The sequence below is a fragment of the Abramis brama genome (genome assembly GCF_963993115.1).
Source record: "Abramis brama genome assembly, chromosome: 18".
Lineage (NCBI taxonomy): Eukaryota > Metazoa > Chordata > Actinopteri > Cypriniformes > Leuciscidae > Abramis > Abramis brama.
The window spans coordinates 1,907,697-1,924,083 of NC_139980.1; the positions used below are offsets into that span (position 1 = coordinate 1,907,697).

Here is a 16,387-nt window from a genome sequence, read left to right on the forward strand (position 1 = left end):
ACACATTGATGGCCTAAGACACGAAACGAGCGGTTTGTGTGAGAAAACGAACAGTATTTATATCGTTTTTACCTCTTATACACAGCCACATCCAAGTGATCTGAGGGCGCGCGCGCATCTGGTGTGTGACGTGTACGCAGACTGGTGCATAGATATATACACTAGATGTCGCCTTAAAGACATTCGTTCCAATGAACTGCCGTAGACAAGGCGACATCTAGTGTATATATCTATGCACCAGTCTGCGTACACGTCAGATCAGATCACTTGGACGTGAAAAGACACCTACATCTTGGATGCCCTTGAGGTAAGCTAAAACATACCAAAATTTAATTTCAAAGTGAACTATCCCTTTAATGTGTGTGTTCCCTTGGGAATGTGCAGGTATTTCCATCCCAACATTACGCAGCGCCGCTTTAATTAACACCTTCATCCGTCTGGATCTGTGACATCACTGAGAGGTTGTAAAGGTCAGTGGATGTAAAACACGGAGCGTCTGACCTTTACACAGGTGAGAAAACCTCACATAATGAATGCACTGCTTCGAGTCACTAACAAGCTCTGAGTCCGTCATGAAGTCCTGTCAAACTGTGTTTCAGGATGATGATGGTGAATCCTTCAGATGAATGTCCCGTCTGGAGGACGCTGGTGGTGGGATGGTATTTTACTCTCCGTTACCTCACTGGTGGACTTTAATAATGGCACATATAATGGCACAAATGAGGCCATAAAATTGCTGCTCCACAGTGCCACAGTTCCCGATCTTGCAAGTTGTTATTTCTTGTTGGTTTGTGGAGGATCCAGAAGATCACTAGCCTGGAAATCCAGACCTAAATCTGAAAGATTAATGGTCTGGCGTCGACTAATGTAAATCGGCCAGCTCGAGGGGCGGCACCAAGCATGCATTTGAAAATCTCACTGCACGCAATTGGATAACACTACGACCAATCACAACAATAAACCCCATACGCTTAGCTACCAGCAGATCTAACTGGTAGATTATACTCTTACCGTATCCGGTCGGCTAAACAGCAAAAACGCCCTTCTTGCAAAGGAACGATTCGAGCGGCGTCTTCTGTTCCTGTTTTAGATAAAAAGCCAAGTCTAACTCATTCATTGTAGCGGCCAAAGCCGTTTCAAACAACTGGTGTTCATCCAGAGCCATCTTGCAATGTTTACTAATGACTTCGACGTCACAGCGCTGTCGTCATCTCGCCTCTGGCCCGCCTATATCAGATAACCCGATGTGATTGGTGCAGTTCAGATAAAAGGGCATAGTTAATGAGCATCATTACTGGACCCCAGAGTAACTCGCTGAGCAAATTCAACTTGTGCTCTCGCAAGAACTCTAGATTACCAGGGTAGAAGATCACCAGAATCATACTTAATCTTACAGTTACTCCGCTGCTCCTTAACTCTTTCCCTGCCTTTGACCAGTTTTTACGGCAATCCATGTTTCACTGTTTAACAGTAGGGGGCGCTGTCACACATCTTCTGAAAGAGAATAGCATCTCTGGATCACAACACTGGCGAAGAAGCAGCAGAAACAAGTGATAGTGGCATTGCTGATGCGCATGTAAAATAACACCATCAGCAAACATTCAGCAGTGTATAAATCAAACCTGCCTAAAGCCCGGGACACACCAGACAAAAGCTGCGTTACAGGACTAGCGGCGTGAAAGCTGACTGTGCTGTCACCTCTCGTCGCCTGCGTCTCGGACAAAACGCTGCGCTTGAACACACCGCAAAGACTAAAGGCGACCGTCAACTAGCATGTGTTTTGAGTCTGCGTGTGAGTGAATATCTGTCTATACCAGCGGGCATTAATGGTCTGTTATCGTCATTCAAAAAGGCAAACTGAAACTAAGACGGCAGATACAATCTGTAAACAAAGCAGCGTTTTCTCAATATCAATCATGCTGATCACTTTCTTCATTCCAGTCGGCTCATGTTGTTATGAAATAATTGAATGCTCAGGTACATTTTTAACAGCCTTCTGTCTGTACCATCTTCACTTCTTTGCTCGCTTTCATCACTTCGCTTTTATTCTTGTGCCCTGACTCGTTCACTAAGCTGACCTGCTAACTGACGGTTATTCAACGTGCAGAATCAGGTGAAACACACCAGAAACTATCCGCCAGATGACCATCGGCTCGGTGTGCCACAGCCCTGGTGTTACTGAAGGACAGTTGATGAACTCGATCGATTCCATCTGTGTTTTGATCATCGTTCTAAATCCCATCTGGACAAAGTCTTTGCCAAGATTTTCTCTGCTTTTTTCAAAATGTTTTTTTTTATTTTTTTATGAAACTCACCCACATTCAAAAGAGTGGATGAAGCTAAAATAACATGGTTTTCTTTTGATATATCGACTGTTTACATATTCAAACAACAAAATATTCTGGGAGCCATGAAACTTTTGTGAATATGATCAAAACTGCTGGCGCTGGATGGCAACTTTAAAAACAAACGCTTGCGGGGAAAGAGTTGAAACACTGTGCCTGAATATATACCCTATCATAGAGTGCTTCTCTGTCATTTGATCATCATTTGATGTGTGTACAGTAAATATCCTATAATAAACATAATATTAATAGCAGAGTATGTAATATTGTTTTAAAATTATTTTGAAAGTGATAATGGCAACAGGAAGTGACACACTCTTCACAGGAACACAATATGTTGAGCAATATGAGCATGTAGTAAATCACTGCCACATCTCAAATATACCAGACCACGTTCATACAATATGAATCACAGTGATTCTGCTCTCTGCAGGTGTGTGTGTGTGTAAGGGGTTAACAGAGCTGCTGTTTGCTGAAGTGAGTCTCTGACTGAGAAGACTGAGCTCTCAGTGATCTCTGTAAATGAGTAACAGTGTCTGGCAATGCAAAGCACTGCGTTTCCATGGTACAGTGATGGTAGCAAATGCTGCTATGGTACTTTGAAATAAACTACAGCATTAAATCAAATATTGCATTCATATACCAGTAATAAGCCCCCGTGTCATGTCAGGACTTTTGTTGTACTTGATATTTCTAGTGCCATATTTGTATTAGTTTGTAGTTTTCCCTGTTGATTAGTCTGATTGTTCCTGGTGTTTCCTGCTAGCTTGTTTTGTTTCCTTAGTCCTTTTTTTTAATGGTTAAATATCTGTAGATGGTGTGTGCTCCTGTTCCCTGTGCTCCAGGTTTACATCTGCATTTGCCTGAAATCTCTTCCGCTCCTGCATTGATTACAATACCCTTCATATGCATATTTCATAATCATGTTACACAATGCTTTTTATATGCTACTTCAATAAAGATCTGTGATCATAATGAAAATCTGGGATTCTAAAATTAATAAAAAATAATGTCAGGTTTGCAATAAAAAAGTATTAACATAATTATGACAAAGCCTAATGGGTTGGGTATCGTTTGAATTTTAACGATTCCAATTCTTATCGATTCCTAATTTCGATTCCAATAAGAAAAAAAAAAAAACTTAGATATCATTCACATTTAGTCTCATTGCAAAACTTTTAAAATTGTAGCTGAATATCATGAACACAAATCAACAGGCTAAAGAACACTTACACAAGGAACGTTTGCCTGTGGTTTAAAAATACCATAGAAAAACAACTAGCCTAACTAATATAAATTTCAAGCATTATTAAAGACAAGTAAACACTCAGTAATTAAAAAAGAACAAATAAAAAAAATAGCAAATCGCAAAAAATAGATACAACTGAACAAAGATACGATTGAAATAAATAGTTTAAGATTTTCAGGTATTGAGGTACAGAAACTGTAATAAAACGTAAAATAACACTGCACTTTATAAATAAAATATACATTACAAATATATTTACAAAAGTTATTCAGTCAAGAACAAGTGAATTTTCTCTGTCTTTTGTTGTTTGATTAGTGTTATTATAGAGACGGCAGCAGGAATATTAGGCTGCTGTCACTTTAAGAGTTTCACAGATCCAATATTCTGTTACACGTGTGTGTGCGTCACTGAAAACAGAGCGCGAGTCGCCTCACACTTGAATGGGTTAAAGTCATATTGAAATGCTCACAAAGGAATCGATAAGAGGAATCGAAATTTTAATTTTATAACAAGTATTCGATTCCAGAATTGGAATTAATTTCCGATTCCCAACCCTAGTTCACATGGTAGATGTATGAGAAAATGTGTAAAACATGCTGTATATTTAGGTGGACTTAATATGTCAGTTTCTCTGCAGTTTATAATGAAAAAATAGATATATGTGCATTTTCATTAGTGGTCACAGACTTTTAGACCCCGTGTGTGTGTGTGTCCGTCTCATCTACATGGAGTCCTCAGCAGTGCTGTACTGATAAAGTTGTGCCTTTGTGTTTGAGTTGTTTCATATGTAATGTTTGTCTCTTGTAGGCGGCTGCAGCTTCGATGACGGCCCAGCTCAGTGTGACTACCAGCAGGATCCTTACGACGACTTCGACTGGACACACGTCAGCGCTCAGGAGGTGCCGTACCTGCCCTCTGACCTGCCCCAGGGTGAGTCTCACACACACACACACACAGGCCAGAGTGTCCTCGCTAACCTCATAGCTGGAGAATCTGAGGCAAGAACACAGAGCGAAATACGAGACTGGAAATACAGGGTTTTATCTGGCCTTGTTTAAACAGTGAGGCAGATTCAGGAATGTTTTAATGGGCTGCTAACATTTGAACAAATTTGCAGCGGCGTCTTATCGTGTCAGGGTAAAAGCCATTACCGAAGTTGAGAGAAAATAGGCAGGTAACAGAACATTAATCTTCCTTCAACTGCTGTTCCCGCTCTCTGAACACTCTTCCGGATGGGATCTGAAAATACTTTTCATTTACATGACAAAACGTGCAAAGTGCCGAAGGCGGAAAAAAGACTTTGGTCAGAGGACTGTCATACGTGACACAATTAAGCCTTTTAAATGCGCTCAAAGAAGACGCGAATAAGAGGGGAGAGCGGAGCGTTGCGACCTTCACTTTTCACCTCTCCGACGCTTAATCACTCGTTTTCAGACAGGAGATTCTGCTCAGGGAAATTAAAGCATTTCACTCTCAGCTAAATTCCCTAATTAATAAGATATTAAGTTATTAATCAATGCAGGAGAACAGAGAAGGTCGTCAGCCCTCGCTTTCAGCCAGGTAGGGGTTCACTCGAAGAGGACCTAAAGGAGAACATTACAGCTTTTGTCAGGCTTTTATGATAATAGCTGGTGCATCTCGCTTTAGGCGTCTGGTTGACGAACGCATTTGAGAAAATGAGCAAAATGATAATTTGGTATTTTATTCATGCATTTATCGAGGTTTATTTGTCACTGTATTTGCTTGTGTGTGTGTGTGTGTGTGTGTGTGTGTGTGTGTGTGTGAGTGTGAGTGTGAGTGTGAGTGTGAGTGTGAGTGTGTGTGAGTGTGTGTGTGTGTGTGTGTGTGAGTGTGTGTGTGAGTGTGTGTGTGTGTGTGAGTGTGTGTGTGTGTGTGTGTGTGTGAGTGTGCAGCTGGCCGCGGTCTGGTCTCTCTACCGACACGTCTCATCTAAAGTCGAGAAAGATGGGGCATTTATGTGATTACTTGACTTTGACATCAGGGAATCGACAGAAATGCATTTTCAGCAGAAAGATAGACTGGGAAACCGAGAAGGATAGAAAGGGAAAATACACAGAGAGATGAACAGAAAGAGAGATAAATGTGGACAAAAAGATACACTAGGAAATCATGGAAAAGGAAAAGAGATGGACAGAAAGAGAGAGAAATGTGGACAGAAAGATAAACTAGGAAATCATGGAAAAGGAAAAGAGATGGACAGAAAGAGAGAGAAATGTGGACAGAAAAATGGACAGAAATAAAGACAGGGATAGAGAAGAGGACAGAAAGGGAAAAGATAGAGAGATGGACAGAAAAGAGGTGGATGGAAAGATGGATAGAAAGATGGATAGTTTTATCATTATAGTCCATTCCTGCGATCAGAACATGTTTTATAACGTGGCGCAGACGTGTTTTCGTGATGCGTTTCCCCCATAATTCCCGGCTGTAAGTGACGGCCGATGGCTCAGTCCTCGAGGGAGTCGTTTGGACGCTGCAGTGAGTGACTCGCTGAAACAGGACGTGAACACAAACCCGGAGAGGATCCGCTGCTCCTACAGGGAGAGATGTTGAGCTATGCTGGATTAGCACAGACGCAGTAGATGCTAGTTCTGTTTTCCGTGTCATTCTGCCTTGAGGGAAACTCGCACTGATGGTGCTTTTAGTAAAAAGCTTCTGAAAGTTGCTCATTTTCAACCATAGCTGGTACTGAAGGCAACAGCGACTGATAGACGTGAAGTTGCAGTGGAATACAGACGCGGAAGCTCATGTGATCCCACTTTTGATTTGAGGGATATGGGTTTGGGAAAAGGCCTAAAAATGTACCTTTAAAAAGTGAATGCACCTTTATGGTGGAATAAATGGTGGATAGTTTCTTAATAATTCCAGGAGACACCGAAGCTTGTACAGACGACCTTCCTGCTGTCATAACTGGCATAAATGTTGAGTGGAGCTCTTTATGAAACAGCTCAGATGTAAAATTGGGCCGTCTCAGCTGAGGGCACTGGGATCCGCCTCACGGATCGGCCTCGGGATGCTTATGCACAAACACTGATGGTCATGGCACTTGCTACGCACCTGTAAAACCTGATGAAGCCTTGCTCTCTCGCCCACACCTGAGGAGCGTTTGGTGAAGTCTGATGACTTTTTGGGAGCATGTAACGTCTTCAAACTACACTCACCCGCGGATGAGCATGGATGGACGGGTTCGACACATGCAGTACAACTGCTTTTTTCTCCTCTACCAGACGCCAGAGGGCAGCACTGAGTCCTGTCATTTACAGGACATTCACTCGGAAGGATAGAATAAGAAAAGTAGCGGATCCGCCACTGCATGCAAAGTTTAGATCAAGAACCAAAACGCTGACGACGGAGAAGGATACGCTGCTTTACTGGTGTATATCGCTCTGTCCACAGTCTTCTTCGACTACTGCACAGAACATAACAACTGTGTGTACTGCCACCTAGTGGACTCTTCTGTCTCAACATTCACTTTGTGCATGTGCTGTTGAACGCGCAAGAAACTGAGTTTAGTAGAGAAGTAGAGTTTGGGCTTAAAGGATTAGCTCACTTCATTTTTCATTTGCTGATAATTTACTCACCCCCACGTCATCCAAAATGTTCATGTCTTTCTTTCAATGCAGCTTCAAAGTCTCGACACGATCCAGCTGAGGAATAAGAGTCTTATCTAGACAAACCATCGGCCATTTTATAAAAAAACAAAAACACAAATGCTTCTTAACCACAAATGCTGGTCTTGCACTAGCTCTGCGATGCGACACACATTACGTAATCACGTTGAAAGGTCACGCGTGTTCTGGTTCGAATGTAGGGTAGGGCGAAAAACTCCATCTCATTTTCTCCATCTTCAAAATCGTCCTACATCATTGTTTTACCTTTAATTAATGAATTTATTTATTTTTGTGGTTTTCAAGACGAGCATTTGTGGTTAAAAAGTATCTAAATATTTGAAGAGTTCAGATGCAAAAGCCTCTAAGTGCCATCTGAAATTTTCTTCTAAAATGATTATTATTTTTATCAAACTCGTATATTTAAGTTCAGTAATTTCACTTAAATGACAACTAATAGGTCATTTGCATCACCATTTAAGTGAAATTACTGAACTTAAATATACAAGCTTGATAAAAATGATAATTCTAGAAGAAAATTTCAGATGGCACTTTAGAGGCTTTGCATCTGAACTCTTCATTTATTGTTTTTTATAAAATAGGCGATGGTTTCTCTAGATAAGACTCGTATTCCTCAGCTGGGATCGTGTAGAGACTTTGAAAAATCCTGGAATGTTTTCCTCAAAAACCTTAATTTCTTTTCAACTAAAGAAAGACATGAACATCTTGGAAAATGTGGGTAAATTATGAGGAAATGATCTTTCTGAAGTGAACTAATCCTGTAACAGAAGGTTTCTGCAGTGCACTGCACCGCTGGAGTGACCCTGACATGCCGTCTCACACAGCACTCCCTCATCATCCGCCCTTCCCTGCTTTACTTCACCGGCATCTTCTGCGCATCCTACACACTGCCTCAACTCCAGATTTCTAGCAGTTCACTGGAGGCAGTATTTTGCCAAGTTACATGTTACTCGTCTACACTGCAGTCAGACGTCTGCTTGGAGGAAGTGTGTGACTACACTGGAACTACTTCTAGATTGAAACTAATTTGTATGCAATGAGAAGAAACATCTCTGCTTTTCTGCTGTTGTTAATCCATGTAGACCTGCGACAGACAGACTTTGGCTTCTGCATCTCATCTCAGTGCACTAAAAAATGGTAACATCTAATTTAACTGGTTTTACGCAAGTCAAAAATATTAACATCACAGAATCAACTTTAATAAATTGATTTCTACCAACAGCATTTTAGAAATAGCTCTTTAAAGTTTTTACAGTGTGTCTCAGTTTCAAGTCTCAAAGTATGAGCGTTGCATTTGTAAGATAGTGGGTAAAACAAATCATATTCATAGACATTCCTACTTAATGTGCAGTAGCTTTTTAATTATATCGGCTAGTGCAATTTATTCAAAAAAACATTACATCAGCACATCACTTTTCACTAAATACTGCACCCTAATTTACATAAGCAATAAACAGCAGTAAGGATGCATGCATGAACTTCTGTGAACACTGTAGAGTGCTGACTGAAATTAGCCGTTTAATGTTTGTTGAAATGAATAGTCTGAGCAAATTCAAGGCTACGTGTGATACAGCGTTTCAAAATATTGCTACTTCTTATTGGGCATGGTACGTTGTTTTAAAAAAATCTTTACATCTCGTAAACGACAAAACCGTCCTGCCACTGAAAACTGGGGGCACTGAACGCCTGGCTATGAAGGTCTTGAGTTACTGTGAGCGTTTGAAGAGCGTTGGGAAGGACGAGTGTTTCACCGCGGTGACAGAGCTTTCCGCTCTACATCTCCTGGCCAGTGCTTTCCTGACAAAAGGGACCATTCCCGTTAATGTGGGTCAGTGCCATGAAGGAGAGGACGGCCTGTACACTGAAGAACGGATGTGCGCTGTGGTTGTTAGTGTTGTGGGAAGGGTGACAGCCATCTTGAGTGTCTTCTGTCAGCCATCTTGTTGAGATGCGTTGTTGTGACGGCATCATTGTGTTTTGATAGCTTCATCAGCCTAGTGTAGAGATAATGACTACTATGCATTTCTTTACAGTTTTATTCTTGGAAATTCTTTACATTTTTATATGGTTTCCCTTGCAAAGAAATGTTGTTTTTTTACTGCTGTGAAATCATAATAATTGAATGCAACTATTTCCTCTAATCAGTGTAAGAAGCTTCCAGATGTTTTGTTTCGGTTTGCACATTTTTATTCTAACAGCTGTAACTGTGATATTATGGTAAAGCGGTGTTTAATGCCACAAGATGACTCGTCACAAATGCATTCAGTGGTTTTATTTTCTCACATCATACAAGAAAGATTTTTCTCACATGGTGCGAGTGTTTCGTCTCATGAACGTTGCGCGTTTCCTCTGTGAACAGCAGATGCGCTCCGGGTCCAGGCCGGCCCTTCTCTCTCTCCTCTCTCTCTCTCTCTCTCTCTCTCCTCTCTCTCTCTCTCCTCTCTCTCTCTCTCTCTCTCTCCTCTCTCTCTCTCTCCTCTCTCTCTCTCTCTCTCTCTCTCTCTCTCTCTCTCTCTCTCCTCTCTCTCTCTCTCTCTCCTCTCTCTCTCTCCTCTCTCTCTCTCTCTCTCTCTCTCTCTCTCACGGCAGGGATCTGAATGTGAATGCCCATATTTCTACATCACTGCCAAAAACCCAACAGCCCATTTCAGCTATCCACATTTCATGAGCAATCAAAGAGAGCAGGGGATGGGCGGTGTTTGACAGGTCTGTTTTCTCTCTGAATGTGGACAGATAACAGATCAGCTTATATATTCAGTATGTAATGTGCAGCTGTGCTAATGAACTAGTGTAATGGAGATTTACGTTAAAGGCTCCTGAAGAATTATAGCATGTAGAATCAAAATGAAATGTAATTTTGTAAAACAGGTGTACGTGCGCTGTAAATACATTTTAAAACAATAATACATTTGATGTTTTTAAGTATGAATAATTTGATCATACACCGCATATCTCCAGAAGCATTAGCAGTGGTTCCCCGCTCTGCTATACTCAGTTTTAATGCTAGTTTAAGGTTGGTAAATGAACTCAGTGTTTTGTTCGCGTACCCCCTCTGTCTCCTCACGTACCCCCAGGGGTACACATTAGATTATATAATAATCAGTTTCTCAAGTGCCACCGATGCAGTTTTGTGTTTGATTAAGTTGTTTAGGTTTTGTCTCACAGTTTGTTTACAACAATACATGGAGTTTAAAGGGGTCCTTTTACACTTTTTCAGCTTTAGTTAGTTTGTAATGTTGCTGTTTGATCTGTAAGTTTACACAAGCTCAAAGTCCTCTCCAAACGGCGATATTTTATTTAACAGAATCCACTTTCCAAGAACTACAACGAACGGTTCGTTTGAACTACAACGTGATTTTTCTGGGCTTTATTAAGTCATAATGTTCCTCATTTAAATAATCTCCGCCCACGGAATACGTGGAAAAGTTCACTGCTGCTGTCAAAGAGACGCTGTTTTTCCCACAACTCATTTGTTTGACCTTTCTAAAGCTGAGGAACTTGGAGTGGTTAGAAGTTATTTTAAACACTGTTCCTGAACATTATAATCCCAACGTTTATCTGTGCGCTGCACATTTTACGAAGAACAGCTTCAGAAACACAATGCAGGCGCCGCACAAAAGCTCCTCCTGAAATGGAGCAGTTCCACCTTGTTGGGACAATCTGTTGTTTATGGAAGTTTTATGTTTTTGCTACGCTCGCCTGCTAGCCAACATTAGTGTTGATATAGTGTTTACTGTAGCTTTTGTAAGACTGTTGGCCCCCCTTAGGAAAATTGTCATGGTTTTCTTCCATTACTTTTTGTATAACTAAAGTTTTCTGACAAATATCATGATTAAGTGGTGTGCAATCGTATCTAAAATGCATAATCAGATTACAAAAAAAAACATACCACTCTAAAACGTCCTGTGAAATCCGTGCATGAAATCCGTTCTGGATGATCTTCTTGTTCGTTAACATTGTCAGGGTCTGAATCGGGCTCGAATTGGTTTCAAATGATAATATTATCAAATTATTGGTTCCATCCGTAATATTTACACTAGAGCAGAACTCGCGGTTACGGAGGGGACATTTCCCGAACACAAGCTGCCAATCACAACACACTGGGCCAGCTAACCAATCACAGCACATTTCATCATTTGGAAGGAGGGGCTTCATCCAAACCGGAACTAAATGACGTGTTCGGGTCTGGGTAGAGAGAAGCTGTAATAATGTAAAATATGTGAAAAATAATGTGTTTTTGAAAAATCAAGCATGACAGCATATTCTAGTACACCCCAAAAACAAAATCAAGACTTTGTAAAAGGGCATAATAGGACCTCTTCAACAAGACCATGGAGAGGGTGGAAATTGTGCATATAAAGCTAAATGATGGTGAACAACCATAAAAAAGTGTAGACAAGTGTTTCTTCTCTCTCTTCTGAATGTTCTGGGTGTGTCAGCATGTGTGGGATTCAGGGCTGTTGACTGTGAGGTTTTGGCACACGTCGAGGCTGCATTCTGTAGCAGTGTGTAACAAGAACATGTATTTTCTGCTTAGTCATGCTCTGATTCCACTGAGGAGTGACTTTAACATCAGACCTCTGAGCACGCTATAATAATGCGCTCCACATTTCACATTCACTAAGAGCAGACGTGACTATTTGCTCTGTGTGCTCACATCGAACTCCTACACCCTCTGGAACGAGACGTGGAGATCTGTTTTACATCAAATCTTCAATAGTTGACATTAATGAATGGTAGTTCCCTTCTCTGTTACTCACTTTCTTGTTTCACAATATCTTTGCTCATTTCCCAACCTCTTGATTTAAAAGGGTCATATTATATAGGCTATATATATATATATATATATATATATATTTTTTTTTTAAATTATTATTATTATTATTATTATTATTTGATTCATCCCTGAGGTCTACTTATAATATTTATAAAGTGTTTTGTGCCAAAAAAGGGGCCATTTGAATTAGCGGGTAATTTTTTGCCGCTGCACCTTTAAGAAGTGCCTCTTAACATGTGAAATGAGCAAGAGTTCAAACTGAAATAAGAGTCTTCTGTTATTATTTTGTGGTGTTTTTGTGAGCTTTGCTGAATTACTTTTTGAGAGAATTTTTTTTTGTTATAGCAAATGTCCTTTTTTTGCAGTTTCAGACTTTCTTTAAACTGCTGTCCTATTTTACACTGTGTGAAGCTGCTCTGTAAATTGCTGTCTTTTCAAGCTCACAAGCTGATCCATTCTTCAGAGAGCCCATGAAATTGGAATTTTGGGGCTTTTAGTCCATGTCTATTAGCTTTACGATCATCTTTGTGCTAGTGTACTTTTAGCAGATATGTATGGCACACGCATTTAAAATATTTCTTTCTGTGAAAAACAGATCAAAAATATTGATGACATCATCGAGCACTCAGAGGCGTATGCAAATTGTTGTCCAATAAAACCTCCTGCAGTAAAACGGTTTCTTTGCAAACAACTTGCACTACATTTGTGGCAAATTTGCAGTGATGATGTACTGTTACAACACTACTGGCAAACGGTTCTGAGGCATAAACTTTGACAAATATCCTCCATTACTTGCAAAGCTGCGACAACAATGGGCAATAAATCACAGTCGTTGAACCTTTCTCTGAAGTGAAATCTGAATATTCATGTTATTTCAGTTGTGTAAAGAGCGAACATTCAAAGTGCAGTCAAATGCATTTTTCACTCACAAAACATGACAAACACTCCAAGGCAGCGCCACATGTATCCATTGTGCTAGATGCAATCCCATAATGCAATGTGGAAAAAAGGTTTTATTGCTACATATGTATTGCTATGGCCGTTAAATGGCATTTTTTAATTATCAGCATAGACCGATAAGTTTCTCTGTTTGGCTGATGTGTCGGAAACGTTTATTTTGACAGTGAGCAGGACTTTTATTCTGAAAGCTCTGAGTCCAAGCTTTGATTCTCCATCTTCATTAGTTTACTCTTTTACAGATTTATTTATCAAGTAAACCATTTATTTTTTCATATTCATTTTCGAATGATTTATTTCTGATTTAGTAGGCCTAAAGCCTAAAGCCTAAACATAAATATATATTTAATTCCAGCCATTGTTATGCATGTGCTTTTAATATCTTTTAAATTAAATAATATGATATCATATAGATCGGCTTTATATCAGCCTTCCTGCTCTCTTGGATAACGGTATCGGTTATCAAAAATTGTAGATCGGTCGACTACTAAAAAAAAGTATTAAAAACGTTTAAGTGTGTACTGTTTATATTGAAGTATTTAGCTTTGACTGTGTTGCTGCTGCCCATGAAGAGCGTTTCAAATCAGTCATTACGAGTTTCCATAGAGAGCCTAAGTCCCCCCCCTCCGCTTCCGGCTCATGGGACCTTATTTCGGAAAAAATATGTATGGTAGTCAATGGCGAGAGACAACTTATCTTTTTATTCCGTCTGAACTGTGCCCTGAATTACACATATGATGTTTGTATATTTAAAAGATAATTGTGAAAGTCAAGAAAGTCGCAGTTTGTCATAAAACAGAAGAGTAACATTTAGTTTTATATGAAAATCGCTCAATGAACTACATCTCTCGTCTCGCACTATATGTACGTCACCATCCGTTGCTCGTATGTGGCATGACGGCGTAACGTTACGATTATAATGTAAGACTATAGAAAAAATGACAGACGTTAGCTTCAGTAAAGTTAGCTTCATTCATTGAGAGAAAAGGTATGACGTCACATGTGCGCCTTTTGGGTTTGTAGTCTTTGTAATTACGTATTTTCACAGTCTTATACCTCAACAGTTTTACATCGAACTGCGACTTTCTTGACTTTAAAATGTATCTTTTAAATTGACAAACATCATATGTGTAATTCAGGGCACAATTCAAACGAGATCAAAATATTTTTTGTCTCTCGCCATTGACTACCATACAATATTTTTCCGAAATAAGGTCCCATGGTGGTCGACCGGAAGGGGAGGGTCTTAGGCTCTCTATTTCATTTGGATGCTCCCTATGTAGACATGCTGTAGGTTGAGGTTTGAGGTTTAAGCAGAGAGTGGATCTGTGTGTAATTAGTGGTGTGGTGGTTTAGTTCTCTGTCCAGCGCTCTGCATACTAACATAAACCACCCGCTCTACACTCGCTAAACCAGTCTGGGTCTGAGCTTTGTGGAGGAGCACTCGTGTTCATGTTTCCTTGTGGCTTTGAAAGCCGGCCAAACCTTCTCGTCTAATATATCCAGCCTTCTGCCGTTGCTCTCGTCGTTTTATTCTCCGTTTTACACTGAAGTGATTAATGATTAAAACACATTCTCCAAACTCTCCAGCACATGTTCATAAGGAAGCACTTACATAAATCAAAAATCACTCATGGACATGTTTCATTTTCTGCCAGTAACTCTTGGCTGAACGATAATGCCATCTGGATACGCCGGTTAGTTCATGTGACCAACCTTTGACCTTTGGGAAAAAACAAATGTTTACCCAACGGGCGTTTATAGAGGAAACGGCGGGACACACACACCTCCTGACATGCACACGGCTGTTCTCACCTGCAGTTATTAGTGTCTCGCTGTGAGCGCTCAGAGAATAATTCAGTTATTCCGGCAGCATCCGCAAGTGCTCTGTAATCCAGCTGTAAGGGGCAGGATCACTTACCTGAGATGCCCAGCTGATAGTTTAACTTCCTGTTTGCACAGGTTGTATTTAGCTTTATTACAAGTCTGTCTGAAATACTTGATTGTGATTGATCAATGGTGTCATTCTGTGGTCTAATATTTGCATATAATCTCTAATCTGAATAGTGTGTGGGCGGAGTCTCTCTGCAAACGCACTGCACTCACAACCAAATCAATCAAAAACCACAGCCAATCAGAAGAGCGTGTGGGCGGAGTCTCTCTGCAAACGCACTGCACTCACAACCAAATCAATCAAAAACCACAGCCAATCAGAAGAGCGTGTGGGCGGAGTCTCTCTGCAAGCTCCCTGCATTCACAACCAAATCAATCAAAAACCACAGCCAATCAGAAGAGCGTGTGGGCGGAGTCTCTCTGCAAGCTCCCTGCACTCACAACCAAATCAATCAAAAACCACAGCCAATCAGAAGAGCGTGTGGGCGGAGTCTCTCTGCAAGCTCCCTGCACTTACAACCAAATCAATCAAAAACCACCAATCTTTGGCATGGAATACACTTGTTTGTTCACAGTTTGAACGTTTATTTTCAAAATCTGAGGTGAATTATTCATTATCACTTTCAGTATTGCTATACATGATATTCATACTGCATATTTTGATAAATGCTTGCAGGAAATATACCAAATAATTTTCAAATATGAAGTGTTGCTATGGACACAGAAGAGACAGGTAGTTGTTTTTCTGCTAAATATTTCTGTATTCTTTTTTAAATATTTTGACAGTGATGAAAGTGTGAAGGAAATGTGTGAATGAGTAATTGCAGGCCTTAGTCCAACGAGTCAGGACTTTCGTTTTGTATTGGAGATTTTCAGAATCCTGTGTGAAGCATGTCGGTCTTGCGGTGAGATTTGGAGCGGTGAATCAGGAGACAGATATAATTGGTAGGGTTGCCAGCAGCTCTTGGCCAATTTTGCATTTGATTCTCCATCTCTCCTGGATCCTGATCCACACTCTATACTTACAAAAGCAAGAGGCTTTCTTTCACCCAGAACTCACCTGTAGAGAGAGAAAGAGAAACACAGAGGAGAAGCTCCTCGTAGATCTCATGGATATGTCTCATCTGCAAATAAAGCCCAAATGAAAGCTCTGCCTGGCAACTTCTGCACCATTACATCTGTCTCCTGCATAAACAGGCTATCTCTGTGTCTAAATGATCACTGCTTTAGACATTTGCCATTTCAATGGAAATAAAAGACGAGCAGCAGTGTTTCAAAACACTTACACTGCACTGATGTTCTCAGCTGTGGAAATGATATTCTTCTGCTTCATTCTGAGAATATATTGTCAAAGACAACATGAATCTTCATTCACAACTCATTTAATGTCTACAATGTGATGTGACATGATATATGATGATAAAATACACCAGCGTTTGAATAATATTTACCTTTTTTAAAATAGCTGTTTTCTATGTGAATATATAGTAAAATGTAAGTTATTGCTGTGATAAAAGCT

At 40.3% G+C, this 16,387-nt stretch overlaps 1 protein-coding gene across 38 annotated transcripts in view; it reads left to right on the plus strand.

Annotated features, from left to right (window-relative positions):
* Positions 1 to 16,387, plus strand: part of ptprk (protein tyrosine phosphatase receptor type K) — a 188,609-nt gene that overhangs the window by 48,664 nt on the left and 123,558 nt on the right. For all 38 annotated transcript variants that reach the window (XM_084091694.1, XM_084091696.1, XM_084091695.1 and 35 more), the window contains one exon: positions 4,402 to 4,524. In XM_084091694.1, coding sequence (XP_083947820.1) covers positions 4,402 to 4,524 — 123 coding nt within the window. The remainder of the gene's footprint in view (positions 1 to 4,401; positions 4,525 to 16,387) is intronic.